This window comes from Lampetra fluviatilis, chromosome 51, assembly GCF_964198595.1.
Source record: "Lampetra fluviatilis chromosome 51, kcLamFluv1.1, whole genome shotgun sequence".
Lineage (NCBI taxonomy): Eukaryota > Metazoa > Chordata > Hyperoartia > Petromyzontiformes > Petromyzontidae > Lampetra > Lampetra fluviatilis.
The window spans coordinates 7,624,270-7,641,931 of record NC_136325.1 but is presented as its reverse complement, the minus strand read 5'-3'; the positions used below and the strand labels follow the sequence as shown (position 1 = coordinate 7,641,931).

Genomic DNA, 17,662 nt, shown 5'->3' with positions numbered 1-17,662 from the left:
ATTGTGTGAGAGAGTGAGTGAGTCAGTGTGTGAGTGAGTCAGTGATTGTGTGAGTGAGAGAGTGAGTGACTCAGTGAGTTAGTGAGTGAGTCAGTGAGTGAGTGAGTCAGTGATTGTGTGAGTGAGTGAGTGAGTGAGTCAGTGTGTGAGTGAGTCAGTGATTGTGTGAGTGAGAGAGTGAGTGACTCAGTGAGTTAGTGAGTGAGTCAGTGAGTGAGTGAGTCAGTGATTGTGTGAGTGAGTGAGTGAGTCAGTGTGTGAGTGAGTCAGTGATTGTGTGAGTGAGAGAGTGAGTGAGTCAGTGAGTTAGTGAGTGAGTCAGTGAGTGATTGTGTGAGTGAGTGATTGTGTGAGTGAGTGATTGTGTGAGTGAGTCAGTGAATGTGTGAATGAGTGAGTCAGTGATTGTGTGAGTGAGTGAGTGATTGTGTGAGTGAGTGATTGTGTGAGTGATTGTGTGATTGTGTGAGTGAGTGATTGTGTGAGTGAGTGAGTCAGTGAGTGAGTGAGTCAGTGATTGTGTGAGTAAGTGAGTGAGTCAGTGGTTGTGTGAGTGAGTGAGTCAGTGATTGTGTGAGTGAGTGAGTCATTGATTGTGTGAGTGAGTGATTGAGTGATTGTGTGAGTGAGTGAGTGATTGTGTGGGTGAGTGAATGAGTGAGTGATTGTGTGAGTGAGTAAGTGATTGTGTGAGTGAGTGATTGTGTGAGTGAGTGATTGTGTGAGTGAGTCAGTGAATGTGTGAATGAGTGAGTCAGTGATTGTGTGAGTGAGTGATTGTGTGAGTGAGTGATTGTGTGAGTGATTGTGTGATTGTGTGAGTGAGTGATTGTGTGAGTGAGTGAGTCAGTGAGTGAGTGAGTCAGTGATTGTGTGAGTAAGTGAGTGAGTCAGTGGTTGTGTGAGTGAGTGAGTCAGTGATTGTGTGAGTGAGTGAGTCATTGATTGTGTGAGTGAGTGATTGAGTGATTGTGTGAGTGAGTGAGTGATTGTGTGGGTGAGTGAATGAGTGAGTGATTGTGTGAGTGAGTAAGTGATTGTGTGAGTGAGTCAGTGATTGTGTGAGTGAGTGATTGTGTGAGTGACTGAGTGTATCAGCCAGCGACTGTGTGAGTGAGTGTGTCAGCCTCCGTCTTGCCGAGTGAGTTGTGCTCTCTGCTGCGCGGTGCAAGTCAGTCAGCCACGCTTCACTTGACGTCACCACCTCATCTCACTCTCTACCCCATCCTCCTCCACCTTCCCCCTAGCCGCCCCCACCTTCACCACCACCACCCCCCCCACCTCGCCCTTCTCGCCTAACGATCTCTCCTCCCGACATCACCACCACCACCACCGCTCCCACGCCGACAGGGGCAACCATGCTGCTTCCCGAAACCCTCTCGCGCTCACAACTCCGACTCTTCGATTTCACGGGGACCGCTGTTCCCCGTCTCCCCCCGGTCCTCCCCCCCGCCCCCGAGCGCTCCCACCCCTACCCCCTCCACCACCACCACCACCACCACGAGCAGCAGCAGCAGCTACAGCAGCAGCCCCTGCTGTCCGATCTCCCGGGGTGCGCCTCGCCCCCATCGCTCGCCGCGGGAGGGCTCCGCGCGGCTGTCGAGCGCGACTACATCCCCGGGTTGGGTCGCTACGAAGCGCAGATTTTGAAACTGGGGGCGGGCTCGGCACTCTACCACCACCACCACCACCATCAGCACCAGCAACAGCAGCAGCAGCAGCAGCAGCAGCCTCAGCACCACCTGCAACAACAACAACAACATCAACAACATCAACAACAACAACATCATCATCTCGTCCACGTGGAACGCGTAACGGCGGCTCCAGTCGTCTCCTGCGTCAGCGGCGGCGGTTGCCCTGGAGGTGGTGGGCCGGGAACGGGAGAAGACGGAACGCGCAGAGGAGGAGGAGGAGGAGGTGGAGGAGGCGACGTTGTTGCGTTCAACTTGGTTCAACCTTGCAACGCCACTGAGCTCAACACGGAGTTGCTGATTCCGCGAGCGACGATGCCGAGCGGATTGCCGGATCACCACCACCACCACCTGCACCACCACCCTCACCATCATCATCCTCACCACCACCACCACCATCCTCACCATCACCTCCCTCACCACCACCACCACCACCACACCGCCGGCATGTTCATACCACAGTCAACCGCATCGCCCGCATCCCCATCCCTCTACCACGCTGGCGGAAGCTTCATGGACTCGAACCACGGGGCTCAAACGCACTCTCTCTACCCGGGCCTCCACGCGCTTCCCGACGCTTTCTGCCAGGTGATTCGGCCCGATCCGTACGGCGTCGGTGGTGGTGGCGGTGGTGGTGGTGGCGGCGGTGGCGGAGCCGTGAGTCTAGGAGCCGGCGCGTTCCTGCGCTACCTGCGCCACCAACCCATCAAGCAGGAGCTCGTGTGCCGATGGCTCGAGGCCGATCGCTACGGAGCTCCGGGTCTCGGTCTCGTCGGAGTCGTTGTCGTCGGCACGCCGTGCGCCAAGACGTTCGGCACCATGCACGAGCTGGTGGCGCACGTGAGCATGGAGCACGTGGGTGGGCCCGAGGCGGCTCACCACGTGTGCCGCTGGGACGAGTGTCCCCGCGAGGGGAAGCCCTTCAAGGCCAAGTACAAGCTGGTGAACCACATCAGGGTGCACACGGGCGAGAAGCCATTCCCGTGCCCCTTCCCCGCGTGCGGCAAAGTGTTCGCTCGCTCCGAGAACCTCAAGATCCACAAGAGGACGCATACAGGTGAGGGACGGGTGGGTGGGTGGGTGAACAAGTGGGTGGGTAAGTGAGTGGGTGGGTGGGTGAACGAGTAGGTGAACGGGTGAGTGAGTGAACGAGTGAGTGGGTGAGTGAACGAGTGGGTGGGTGAGTGAACGAGTGGGTGGGTGAGTGAAAGAATGGGTGGGTGGGTGAACGAGTGGGTTGGAGAGTGAACGAGTGGGTGGGTGAGTGAAAGAGTGGGTGGGTGAACGAGTAGGTGAACGAATGAGTGAGTGAACGAGTGGGTGGGTAAGTGAGTGGGTGGGTGGGTGAACTAGTGGGTGGGTGAACTAGTGGGTGAGTTTGCGCGGAACGAGAAGGTGGGTTAGTGGGTGAGTGTGCGAACGAGTGGGTGGCTGAGTTGGTGAGCGGGCGGGTGGGTGAGTGAGTGGGTGAGTGAGTGAGTGAGTGCGTGAGTGAGTGAGTAGGTGAGTGAGTGGGTGGGGGAGGAGTGGGTGGGTGAGTGGGTGAGTGTGTGAGGAGTGGCTGAGTGAGTAAGTGGGTGCGTGAGTGAGTGAGTGAGTGGGTGAGTGAGTGGGTGAGTGAGTGAGTGGGTGGGTGAGTGGGTGAGTGTGTGAGTGTGTGAGTGAGTGGGTGAGGAGTGGGCGGTCTTCGCTCGCTCCGAGAACCACCACATTCACCAGCGGACTCGCACAGGTGAAGGAGCGAGGGGCGGGGCTGGGGGTGCGAGTGGGGGGTTGGGTTGGTCGTGAGGTTTGTTGTGGGTGGTGGTGGTGATGGTGGTGCTGCGGGTCACGGAATTGGTTTTGTATTGGTTCGGTGAATCGGAGAGGAGCGGTCGATGGTGCAGCAGTGGATGGATCATGGTCGATGATGACGCTGATGAGAGGCGAGGTGGGACGTCATGAGATCAGGGAGTTCGCGCGACTCTTCTATGAAGGAGGGTCAGTGCCCGAAATGTCGCACGAATATATATTAAATCTGTCCCGTGACTGCTCTAAACGAACGCGTTGAGTTGTTCGGGGTAGGGTCGATGGTGGTGAAGCAATGGATAGACCACGGTCGATATTATTGATGATGCTGATGATGATGATGTTGTTGTTAATGATGTTGTTGTTGATGATGATGTTGATGATGATGTTGTTGATGATGATGATGTTGTTGATAATGATGATGTTGTTGTTGATGATGATGTTGATGTTTATGATGATGTTGTTGATGATGATGTTGTTAATGATGATGATGTTGTTGATGATGATGTTGTTGATAATGATGATGTTGTTGTTGATGATGATGATGTTGATGTTTATGATGATGTTGTTGATGATGATGTTGTTAATGATGATGATGTTGTTGATGATGATGTTGATGTTGATAATGTTGTTGTTGTTGTTGATGATGTTGTTGATGATGTTGTTGTTGATGATGTTGTTGATGATGTTGATGATGATGATGTTGATGATGATGATGATGTTGATGATGATGATGATGTTGTTGATGATGTTGTTGTTGATGATGTTGAGAGGCGATGGGGTCCCGAGGAATGATTTGCTAGAGGGATGACGACGCCAAGTCCCGTTGTTATTGGGGGTGTAACAATCTTTACTCTACAGCGACGTAGGCCCCTTGTCCGAAACGTCGCCTGGTGTACACACCATTGGTTGAGGAATGTGTTCAGGTATTGTCTTGGGGTGAGCGATGGTAGAGCAGTGGATAGAACATGGTTTATCGTGGTGGTGGTGGTGGTGGTGGTGGTGGTGGTGGTGGTGGTGGTGGTGGTGGTGATGTTACTTATACCCAACCCTTTGAAGACGGACAATCATTATCCGTACAGTATATTATAATATACTGCATTAACATCATTATCATCATCACCACCAATGACATCATCATCACAACATCATCATCACTCACAACATTTTCATCAACATCATCACTCGTATCATCACTTACATCATCCCTAACATCATCATCATCACCACCACTGACATCACCATCACAACATCATCATCACTCACAACATTTTCATCAACATCATCACTCACACCATCACTTACATCATCCCTAACATCATCATCATCACCACCACTGACATCACCATCACAACATCATCATCACTCACAACATTTTCATCAACATCATCACTCACACCATCACTTACATCATCCCTAACATCATCACCATCACTGACATCAACATTCACTCACACCGTCACTCGCCCCTTCATCATCATCATCATTGACACAATCGCCAACACCGTTATTAGCACTATTGCGGGCACAATCGCTACGCAACATCGCCAATATCATCACTGACATCACATCGCTGTGAACCCACACGGCTTAGCCCGTATTCCTCTACAGGGAAATTGAGTTTCCAAGTCCACACGGCGTAGATACGTTTCAATGCTGCGCAAAATCCGTTTTTTGTCTATGTGTTTGTGTTTCTCTCTTGTGATGGGACTTTGTCGGATGAACGTTGAGATTTTGAAGGGGGCACTGGGGGGTGACCAACACGTGTCTGAATTGGTGTGTAACAAGGTAGGGGTAACATTTCGATTTAAAGCTTTCGTGACTGCAGGGATTCATCTTCTTGGTTCTTTCGGTAAAGTCACGTAGAAGGGAAATAATAAAATAATAAAAATAAAACATAAAGACGCTGAATGAACACCACAAGACAGGCCTGGTGGTGTTCATTCAGACGCTGTCTTTCCGACAGACCTGTTCTTCACCTGAGGACGGCTGCTTGCGTTGTGGCCGAAACGTCGTGAGAAATATTTTATTATGTTTATTTTTTTTATTTTATTATTTCCCTTCTACGTGACTTTACCGAAAGAACCAAGAATAAGGTAGGGGTCACCGATAAGGGGCTGGCAGGTATGACTTCATCACCGCAATCACTTTGCAGCATCGCACGCAACATCAACAACATCAACAACATCAACATCATCATCATCATCGCCATCACTGACACAGCAGTTGTGATTGGGGCACGATGGCTTCGATCTGAAGAACGTGTCTCACCGCGCCAGATACGCGTGCGACTTTGACGATGAATACACACAGATCCGGAACAAAATGCGGTGATTCATAATAACGTGTTTTTGTTTGTCTGTGTGGGATCGCGTGAACGTAAATGTGTCGCTAACCCACCACCACCACCGCCACCACCACCACCACCGCCATCACCACCACCGCCACCACCGCCACCACCGCCACCACCACCACCACCACCGCCACCGCCACCACCACCGCCACCACCACCGCCGCAGCCAATTAGTAAGTGGTTGTCACGTACACACGATGACGTGTCAATTCGTTAGTGTAGCAGCAGCAGCAGCGCTGTTGCGTGTTGGAGAGTAAACCCACTACGACGTTTACGAGTAGCGTGACGTTTCGCTGACGATTACAACAACCACAACCAACACAACAACAACCACAACGACAACCACAACTAACACAACAACAACATCTGCAACGAAAACAACAACCACAACAAACACAACAACAACCACAACACCCACAACAACAGCAACAACAACCACACCGACAACAACAGCAACAACAACCACAACAAACACAACAACAACAACAACCACAACAAACACAACAACAACAACAACCACAACAAACACAACAACAACCACAACGACAACAACAAACACAACAACCACAGCGACAACAACAGCAACAACAACAACCAGCTTCATCGGGTGATTTGCCAATGCTGGTAAAACTCGATGGATTAAGTTGTTGGGTTTTACTCTCCAGCACATAACCGGTTTAGCGCTGAACTCGTCACTAATTTGCACGTTTTGTTCACGTTGACAAATCTCACTAATTGGCCGCGTCGGGTGGTGGCGGGCTAACGACACAGTTACAATTACGCGATCTAACCTTAGCTACGGATAATGTCGGTCGCAAACAGCCTGCGTGTTAAACAAACTGCGGGGAGAATTGCTTCGTACTGAGATGGAGACACGGGAGGAACGGGAGTCGGGGGAGGAGAGAGGTGGGCATTCATCCAGCAGTGGAGTGACCCACTATGCCAACACAGCACGCACAGAGACGACCTCCCGGTACTGCCTGTAACAGACTGTTGGGGCAAGTGCTGATGACGTTGTAAATGAGACGTTTTACGCGAACTTGCCACTGCTGCTGCTGCTCATGCCTCAATAGTGTCAGATGTTGCGTCGATTAGACTGGTCAACGAAAAAAACATGTTTTTCTGGCCTGGACTTTTGCAGCTGTTTTAAACGAATTTCAGGGTGCTGATTCAAAATCTGATCTCAGATTTGCTCTATCACATCTCATGTTTATGCTATCGGCATACCACATTTTCATTGATTTTTACCCGAAAATAACTCTGTCACTCATGATTGCAAGTTGTTGCGAGTCAGTGACTGCTTTAGTGTTAAAATATGGTGCTGTAGTTTTAGGATAGTGTGTTTATAATATAATTTTATGTAGGTATCCACATTTATTTAATATTTTTCTTTTGCAGTTTTTATTGAAAATGCAATATTTGACATCTCAAAAACCTGATGTGATAGACAAAAACTGATGCCAGATTTGGAATCAGCACCCCAAAATTACATTAGAACCGTTGGAATACCTTATGCCAGAAAAAGTGTGTTGACCAGTGTTATTTAGCATATTATAACGCGTTACATTATAGACACAACTAAATACATTTCGATGTAAAGCTTTCGTGACCGCAGGGATTCATATGCTTGGATCTTTCGGTAAAATCACGTAGAAGGGAAATAATCAAGTAATACAAATAAAGCAATAAAATACATTCAAATATACAAATTCGCCCCCTACCCCAATTTTGTTTTATCTCCGCGTAAAACTGATACAAACTAAAGTAAATTAATATTAATATACATATTAATATTATTTTACACATCTTGTCGGCCGCACGGCAATGCTGATGAGTCTGTGTTGTGCGTCATAGCGTTGTGTGTACAACACCCATGCCTATGAACATCTACCAATTCATCAGCAATTGATTAATTCACGCGAGCCTGACACTGCTGATGAGACAACTCAATGCCGAAACCGCTCCTTATCGATAAGCATCTACCAGTTCATCAGCGATTGATTGATTCATGCGAGCCTGATACTGCCGATGATGAAACATCGAAGCGATGCTTGCATTTGGAGCAATGCGATTCCACCCCCCCCCCCGAAATCAGTGGAACTGACGGGATGTGTGAAAATAATACTTATATAAATATATATTTGTTGTACGTGGTCATCGTATGCGAAGCAGATTTCGCGTTCTTACGTATCTCGTGACGATGTTTTTAAAAAAAATTCTATTTACGTGTTATTTATTTTATATATATATGTGTGCGTGTGTATATATATAGTTTATGTATGTATACATGTACATATGTAATGTATGCACTTGCCCCAACAGTCTGTGACGGCTACAGGGGGGATCTTTGTCTTTTGTTTGTATGCGAGTGTGGGGAGTGGTAGTGTAACAGTCAGCGCCGAGTTCGATTCCCGCTCACGGCAACCAACACCCAGTGACGGCTATCTGAACCGGTCCTGGGCCTCCCCTAGGTCGACTCAGCCTCAAATGAGTACCTGGTGCGGTGTGTAGTAAACATCGCCACTGGGGGAGACAAAGGCGGCCGGGCGTGGTGCTGGTCACCCACCCCCTCGTTCGCGTACCGTTCCGGCCTTCATAGGTGCTCGCTAACAGCACTTGCCCCTACAGTCTGTTAAGGCTATGCGGGGGATCTTTGTGTGTGTGTGTGTGAGAGCGAGTGTTCATTTGTTGATCGCTGTGTAACATCGAGTGCCCTTTCGAGAGTCGTGAGGAACTGTTCCAGGCAACTGTTTCAGATCCCCGGAGTTACAGATCCAGCAGATCGAGTCCCACTCACAGGGCCGAGCAGTGTTTGATGCGGTGGTTGTTGTGGTTGTGGTGGTTGTGGTTATTGATGTAGCTGAAGGTTGTTGCTGTTGATGTGGTTGTTGATGACAACTGTGGTTATTGATGTTGTTGTTGTGGTTATTGATGTTGCTGAGGTTGTTGATGTGTTTGTTGAAGCCAACTGTGGTTATTGTTGTTGATGTGGTTGTTGTTGTTATGGTTATATATATAGCTGAGGTTGTTGTTGTTGATGTGGTTGTTGATGCCAACTGTGTTTATTGATGTTGTTGTGGTTGTTGTGGTTATTGATGTACCTGAAGGTTGTTGTTGATGTGGTTGTTGATGCACCTGTGGTTGTTGATGTTGTTGTGGTTGTTGTTGTGGTTATTGATGTAGCTGAAGGTTGTTGTTGATGTGGTTGTTGATGCAACTGTGGTTATTGATGTTGTTGTGGTTGTTGTTGTTGTTGTGGTTATTGATGTAGCTGAAGGTTGTTGTTGATGTGGTTGTTGATGCAACTGTGGTCATTGATGTTGTTGTGGTTGTTGTGGTTATTGATGTAGCTGAGGTTGTTGTTGTTGATGTGGTTGTTGATGCAACTGTGGTTATTGATGTAGCTGAGGTTGTTGATGTGGTTGTTGATGCAACTGTGGTTGTTCATGTTGTTGTGGTTGTTGTTGTTGTTGTGGTTATTGATGTAGCTGAGGTTGTTGTTGTTGATGTGGTTGTTGATGCAACTGTGGTTATTGATGTAGCTGAGGTTGTTGTTGTTGATGTGGTTGTTGATGCAACTGTGGTTATTGATGTTGTTGTGGCTGCTGATGTGGTTGTTGTGATTTTGGTTACGGTGGTTGATGTTGTGGTTGTTATTGATGTGATTGTGGTTGCTGATGAAATTGTGGTTGCTATGGTGGTTGTTGAAGTTGCGGTTGTTGTTGTGGTTGTCGAAGTTGCGGTTGTTGTTGTGGTTGTTGAAGTTGCCGTTGTTGTTGTTAGTGTTGATGAAATTGTGATTGTTGTGGTTGCTACTGTTGTGGTTGTTATTGGTTGTTGATGTTTATGCACAGGCACAATCCACAATAACCACATCATTCAGCCAATCACCATGCCGGAAACCACATCACTCAGTCAATCAGGACGCAGCAATCTACATCACTTAGCCAATCAGCCAATCAGCCCGAGGCAAACCACATGAACTAACCCAATCAGCCCGCAGCAACCACATCACTAAGCCAATCAGCTCGCAGCAAATTACGTCACTCAGCGAATCAGCTCACAGCAAACCGCATCACTCAGCCAATCAGCACGCAGCAAACCACATCACTCAGCCAATCAGCACGCAGCAAACCACATCACTCAGCCAATCAGCTCGCAGCAAACCACATCACTAAGCCAATCAGCTCGCAGCAACCACATCACTAAGCCAATCAGCTCGCAGCAACCACATCACTCAGCCAATCAGCACGCAGCAAACCGCATCACTCAGCGAATCAGCACGCAGCAAGCCACATCACTCAGCCAATCAGCACGCAGCAAACCACATCACTCAGCCAATCAGCTCGCAACAACCACATCACTAAGCCAATCAGCTCGCAGCAACCACATCACTCAGCCAATCAGCTCACAGCAAACCGCATCACTCAGCCAATCAGCACGCAGCAAACCACATCACTCAGCCAATCAGCACGCAGCAAACCACATCACTCAGCCAATCAGCATGCAGCAAACCACATCACTCAGCCAATCAGCTCGCAGCAAACCGCATCACTCAGCCAATCAGCACGCAGCAAACTACATCACTCAGCCAATCAGCACGCAGCAAACTACATCACTCAGCCAATCAGCTCGCAGCAAACACATCACTCAGCCAATCAGCACGCAGCAAACCACATCACTCAGCCAATCAGCTCGCAGCAAACCACATCACTCAGCCAATCAGCTGGTCTACCAGACACCATAGTGCGTTCAACCACCATCACACCACAGATCAAAACAACTCACACACCCATTAACTCACCTAACCACCCACTCACTCAACCATCCATCCACTCACTCACACACTCACCCATCCACTCACTCACACACTCACCCATCCACTCACTCACTGACTCACTTTACCACCGACTCACCCATCCATCCACTCACTCACCCATCCATTCACTCACTCACACACTCACCCATCCACTCACACAGTGACTTACCGAACCATCCACTCACTCACCCATCCATCCATCCACTCACTCACACACTCACCCATCCACTCACACACTGACTCACCTAACCACCTACTCACTCACTCACCCATCCACTCACTCACTCACCCATCCACTCACTCACACACTCACCCATCCACTCACACAGTGACTTACCGAACCATCCACTCACTCACCCATCTACTCACTCACACACTCACCCATCCACTCACACACTGACTCACCAAACCACCCACTGACTCACTCACCCATCCATCCACTCACTCACACACTCACCCATCCACTCACACACTGACTCACCTAACCACCTACTCACTCACTCACCCATCCATCCACTCACTCACACACTCACCCATCCACTCACACACTGACTCACTTTACCACCTACTCACCCATCCATCCACTCACTCACTCCCCCATCCACTCACTCACACACTCACCCATCCACTCACACAGTGACTTACCGAACCATCCACTCACTCACTCACCCATCCATCCACTCACTCACACACTCACCCATCCACTCACACACTGACTCACCTAACCACCTACTCACTCACTCACTCACCCATCCACTCACTCACTCACACACTCACCCATCCACTGACTCACTTTACCACCTACTCACCCATCCACTCAACTAACCACTCGCCCATCCACACACTCACTCAGCTAACTACCCACCCAGCCACTCATTCACAAGTAAAAACAACAACAGAAACACTCAACACAATCCGCACATACTTGTGTGTGCGTGTGTGTGGGGAGCGGTGGTGTAGTGGTTAGCGAGCCACGCTACGAACCGGCAACCCGGGTTTGATTCCCGCTCACGGCAAACACCAGTGACGATTGTCTGAACGGGTTCTGGGCCTCCACTAGGTCGGCTCAGCCTCAAATGATTACCCGGTGCGATGTGTAAACATCACCACTAGGGAGACAAAGGCGGCCGGGCGTGGTGTTGGCCACCCACCCCCTCGTGTGCCATGCCGGCCTTTATAGATGCTCGCTAATAACACTTGCCCCTACAGTCTCTTAAGGCTATACGGGGGATCTTTGTATTTTTGGGACATTTTTGCCAATATCCAATATGATGAAAAATAACAATAGTTTTTACGCTTTCTGGCAATAAAACAGTAGGTGTTAAAATGTTCAAACACCGAATTGAAAGCTTTAGCAAGGGATCAAGGCTGCATCAGCCACACACGTGTACAACCCCGACATTGCCTTTATACCGCTCGTGTTTTGGAGTTCTCTGGCCCAAAACTGGTACAGGGACAAGGCAGTGAAGAAGGCTGTCTCTGATGGGGGGGCAATCAGTTTTCAAAAACGATGCATGTTTTTTTAATTATCGGATCATATCTGTTTGCATGTTTCGCCACAATTGCGAGTGCTTCATGCAGACTTGAGTCATTGCAAAAGTCTTCTTGGTTTTTTCGGTAAAGTCACGTAGAAGGGAAGTAATAAAATAATAAAAATAAAACATAATTAAATAATTAACTTTCCATTTAAAGCTTTCGTGACTGCAGGGATTCATCTTCTTGGTTCTTTCGGTAAAGTCACGTAGAAGGGAAGTAATAAAATAATAAAAATAAAACATAATTAAATAATTAACTTTCCATTTAAAGCTTTCGTGACTGCAGGGATTCATCTTCTTGGTTCTTTCGGTAAAGTCACGTAGAAGGGAAGTAATAAAATAATAAAAATAAAACCTAATAAAATAATTCTCACGACGTTTCGGCTACAGCGCAAGCAGCCGTCTTCAGGTGAAGAATGAGACACTGCCAAGCTAGGAGCGTATATATCACAACGTAAATCTTATTTTTCATCAGCACGCGTGCGTGTGTGTGTGTAAGACCAACGTTTCGCTCAACAGACCTTGTGCGTGCCCTTTGCTAATCAAGAATGACCTGTTGCCAGCAACGTTGGCTACCTCTCTGCTATGAAGAAGGGCCGTTACCCGAAACGTCTCCCATCATATGTGTGTCCTTCCCGACGGTGCATTGTGAGCGTTAGCGGTGAGTTGTGTGTTGCGTGACGATTATCTGAACTGGTCTTGGGCCTCAAATGACTTACCTGGTGCGGTGTGTAACCATCGCCACTTGGGAGACAAAGGCGGCCGGGCGTGGTGTTGGCCACCCACCCCTTCGTGTGCCGTGCCGGCCTTCATAGGTGCTGCTCCCTAACAGCACTTGACCCAACAGTCGTTTAAGTCTATACGGGGTATATTTATCTTTGTTGCTCTCGAATACAGTTCAGTATTCGCATTCGTACCTGCTATGAATAAGGTTCATTGCCTGAAACGTCGCCTACTGATATACATTCAGGGCAGTGCCATTGACCCGTGTGGTACACAACCTTATTGAGTCCGGTGCTGTGAATAAGGTTAGTTGCCTGAAACGTCGCCTACTAATATACATTCAGGGCAGTGCCATTGACCCGTGTGGTACACAACTTTATTGAGTCCGGTGCTGTGAATAAGGTTAGTTGCCTGAAACGTCGCCTACTGATATACATTCAGGGCAGTGCCATTGACCCGTGTGGTACACAACTTTATTGAGTCCGGTGCTGTGAATAAGGTTAGTTGCCTGAAACGTCGCCTACTATTATACATTCAGGGCAGTGCCGACTGCCTGAATACGAGGGAAGTGAGTCTCAACCGATGTCATCATCATGAGCCGTGGTCTCATCTACTGCTGGATGGAGATCAATGTGGTGATGATGGTCATGTCTCTACCCCTTGCATGTGTGTCCTTTCATCCGCGTGTTCCTCTCTCTATGTGTAACCATCATCACCATTATCCATCCACTGCTGGATAAAATGATTCTAAACTCGTATAAACTAAACTATTATTTTTACTTTTTAGTTCTTTCGGTAAAGTCACCGTGATGATGATGATGAGAGAGAGAGAGACACGTGACTTTACCGAAAGCACCAAAGGGTAATTCCTGCAGTCCCGAAAGCTTAAAATCAACTATTATTTTTAAATCCTTTATATTAAGTTCACTTGCTTGCTTGCTTGCGCGCTTACGACCGTGCAAATATTTCGGTCGTTTTTTAACCCACTTTCCGTGATCCAATCGAGCTGACATTTTCCACACAGACTCGTTGTGCGTGACAATTAATTTTTGTGAAATTTTTTTTCAAAATGTTTATACTTTTTAGGAAAAAAAAGTTATATTTAATTACCAATTGCTTAATGGTGGCAGGCAATCATCTGACCCATAGGTGGCAGCCATCTCAAGCCAGAGGACGAGAGGACTCTAGCCGCCACGCATATAAAGGATTTATAGTGAAAAACTTTGTTTTTACGGGTTAATTTTTTATTTTACCAGGTAAGGCCCCACTGACCCGGTCACAAATGATATCGCGTGTAAATTTACAGCAGCCAAAAAAACACTTTAAACGCACGTCCATTCTAAATGTGGAGTGGATAACTGGCGGATGCGGATACAAAAAAATCCATGCGACCACAGAGAGAGACACGCAAACTCCAAATATACAGCAGGCGTCAGCGTCGGGATCTAACCCACGACCTCCGGCATACCAGGCGAGGTAGTTAACATCTCCTAGCCACCGTGATGATGATGAGAGAAAGAGAGACACGCAAACTCCAAATATACAGCAGGCGTCAGCGTCGGGATCTAACCCACGACCTCCTGTAGACCAGGCGAGGTAGTTAACATCTCCTAGCCACCGTGATGATGATGAGAGAAAGAGAGACACGCAAACTCCAAATATACAGCAGGCGTCAGCGTCGGGATCTAACCCACGACCTCCTGTAGACCAGGCGAGGTAGTTAACATCTCCTAGCCACCGTGATGATGATGAGAGAGAGAGACACGCACACTCAAAATATGCAGCAGCAGGCATTGTCAGGATCGGGATCAAACCCACGAACTCCGACATACCAGGCGAGGTAGTTAACATCTCCTAGCCACCGTGGCCTGTCTCTAGCCCGCGCGTGTGTCCTCTTATCCACGTGCACCTCCCACAGTGTAATTTTAAAATAAATGCCACGAACAATTATCGTTGTTGTTGTTGTCAGACCCTCCACCACCCGACCTGGCCAAGTAAACTCCTATTGTTGTACTCTTAGGTTTTAACGGTAAAGTCACGTAGGTAATAAAAATTAACCCGTAAAAACAAAGTTTTTCACTATAAATCCTTTATATGCGTGTTCAATGGGCCACAACCTAGCCCACATTGGTCTTTGGAACGGGCGGCTAGAGTCCTCTCGTCCTTTGGCTTGAGATGGCTGCCACCTATGGGTCAGATGATTGCCTGCCACCATTAAGCAATTGGTAATTACATATAAAAAAAAATACCTAAAAAGTGTACAATTTTGGAAAAAAAATTTCACGAAAATAAATTGTCACGCAACAACGAGTCTGTGTGCAAAAATGTCAGCTCGATTGGATCACGGGAAGTGGGTTAAAAAAACGACCGAACGATTTGCACGGTCGTAATATAAAGGATTAAAAAATAAATTGTCGTGTGGTACCTAACCTCTGATAGACACCCATTCCTCGATTGTAAGACTGGATTTGTACGAAATTGATCTTTGTGATTAACTATAATTGTGAGGAATTTATAGTAAGGGATGAATTTCTACTTTGTGATCAATTCACGGTTTGTGATCAATTTCTACTTTGTGATCAATTCACGGTTTGTGATCAATTTCTACTTTGTGATCAATTCACGGTTTGTGATCAATTTCTACTTTGTGATCAATTCACGGTTTGTGATCAATTTCTACTTTGTGATCAATTCACGGTTTGTGATCAATTTCTACTTTGTGATCAATTCACGATTTGTGATCAATTTCTACTTTGTGATCAATTCACGATTTGTGATCAATTTCTACTTTGTGATCAATTCACGATTTGTGATTAATTTCTACTTTGTGATCAATTCACGGTTTGTGATCAATTTCTACTTTGTGATCAATTCACGATTTGTGATGAATTTCTACTTTGTGATCAATTCACGGTTTGTGATCAATTTCTACTTTGTGATCAATTCACGATTTGTGATCAATTTCTACTTTGTGATCAATTCACGATTTGTGATCAATTTCTACTTTGTGATCAATTCACGGTTTGTGATCAATTTCTACTTTGTGATCAATTCACGATTTGTGATCAATTTCTACTTTGTGATCAATTCACGGTTTGTGATCAATGTCTACTTGGTGAGCACTATCTAGTTATGATAAATTCATAGATTTATAAAAAAAAAAAAATTAATTTGTGATACATTTTTAGAAGTAAATTTCGTTGTTTTTTCTGGTTGTGATCAATGTTCGAGATCAACGTCTATTATTGATCAATATTCTCATCGTGATCAACGTCTTACCCACGTAAGACGTTGGGGGGGGGGGTGGTTGTGTAAATGGAGGGGGGGGGGGGTGACATTGATTGTGCCAAGTCGTTAGTGTGCCAAGCCGTGTAACGGAATGTCCACAGAGCTCCACTAAAAGACTCGGTGTTACCGAGGCCTGTGCTTGCACGCGCGTGTCCTCGGGGTGTAAACATTGTGCGTGTGTGTGTTAAAAGTGTGCGTGTTTGTGTTAAAAGTGTGTTTGTTAAAAGTGTGCGTGTTTGTGGTAAAAGTGTGTGTTAAAAGTGTGCGTGTTTGTGTTAAAAGTGTGTGTGTTATAAGTGTGCGTGTTTGTGTTAAAAGTGTGTGTGTTATAAGTGTGCGTGTTTGTGTTAAAAGTGTGTGTGTTATAAGTGTGCGTGTTTGTGGTAAAAGTGTGTGTGTTATAAGTGTGCGTGTTTGTGGTAAAAGTGTTTGTGTTTCATCGGTGTGTGTGTTCAAAGTGCGAGTTAAAAGTGTGTGTTTGTGTTAAAGTGAGTGTGTGTTAAAAGTATGTCTGTGTTAAAACTTTGTGTTACAATTGTGTTTGTTGCAATTGCGTGTGTCCAAAGGTGTGTGTGTGTGTTTGTGTTAAAAGTGTGTGTGTTAGAAGTGAGTGTTAAAGTGTGTGTGTGTTAAAAGTGGGTGTGTTCCATCGGTGTGTGTGTTAAAAGTGCGAGTTAAAAGTGTGTTTTTGGTAAAACTGTGTTGGTTACAATTCTGTGTGTGTGTTAAAAGCATATGTGTGTGTGTTAAAACTGTTTGTGTTAAGAGTGTGTGTGTTAAAAGTGCGAGTTAAAAGTGTGTGTTTGGTAAAAGTGTGTGTTTGTTAAAACTGTTTTGGTTACGATTTTGTGTGTGTTAAAAGTATGTGTGTTAACAGTGTGCGTGTTAAAGTGTGCGTGCTAAAAATATGTACGTGTTAAAATTTTGTGTTACAATTGTGTTTGTTATAATTGTGTGTGTGTGTGTTAAAAGTGTGTGTTTGTTAAAAGTATGAATGTGTTAAAACTGTGTGCGTTACAATTGTGTTTGTGCGTGTAAAAAGGTGTGTGTGTGTTAAAAGCGTCGGCGTGTGTGTGTGTGTGTTAAAAGTGTGCGTGTTAAAAATTCTCGTGTGTCAACGTATGTGCATTCAAATCGTGTGTGTGTGTATTACAATCGTCTGTATGTTTTATCATTGCACGGGTGTGTGTGTGTGTGTGTCACAGTGTGTGTGTGTGTGTCTGTGTGTGTGTCTGTGTGTGTATCTGAGTGTGTGTGTTAGTGCGTGTGCGTGCGTGCGTGGGGAGCGGTGGTGTAGCGGTTAGCGCGCTGCCCTATGAACCCGGCGATACGGGTTCGATTCCCGCTCCCGGCCAACACCAGTGACGATTATCTGAACCGGTCCCGGGCCTCCCCTAGGTCGACTTACCTGGTGCGGTGTGTAAACATCGCCACTAGGGAGACAAAGGCGGTCGGGCGTGGTGCT

At 46.9% G+C, this 17,662-nt stretch overlaps 1 protein-coding gene across 1 annotated transcript in view; it reads left to right on the top strand.

Annotated features, from left to right (window-relative positions):
- The first annotated feature begins 1,358 nt into the window (after positions 1 to 1,358).
- The window catches only part of LOC144948815 (uncharacterized), a 42,701-nt gene continuing 26,397 nt past the window's right edge, over positions 1,359 to 17,662 (top strand). Inside the window, exon 1 of the mRNA XM_078878467.1 lies at positions 1,359 to 2,748. Within this exon, the coding sequence (XP_078734593.1) occupies positions 1,359 to 2,748 (1,390 nt within the window). The remainder of the gene's footprint in view (positions 2,749 to 17,662) is intronic.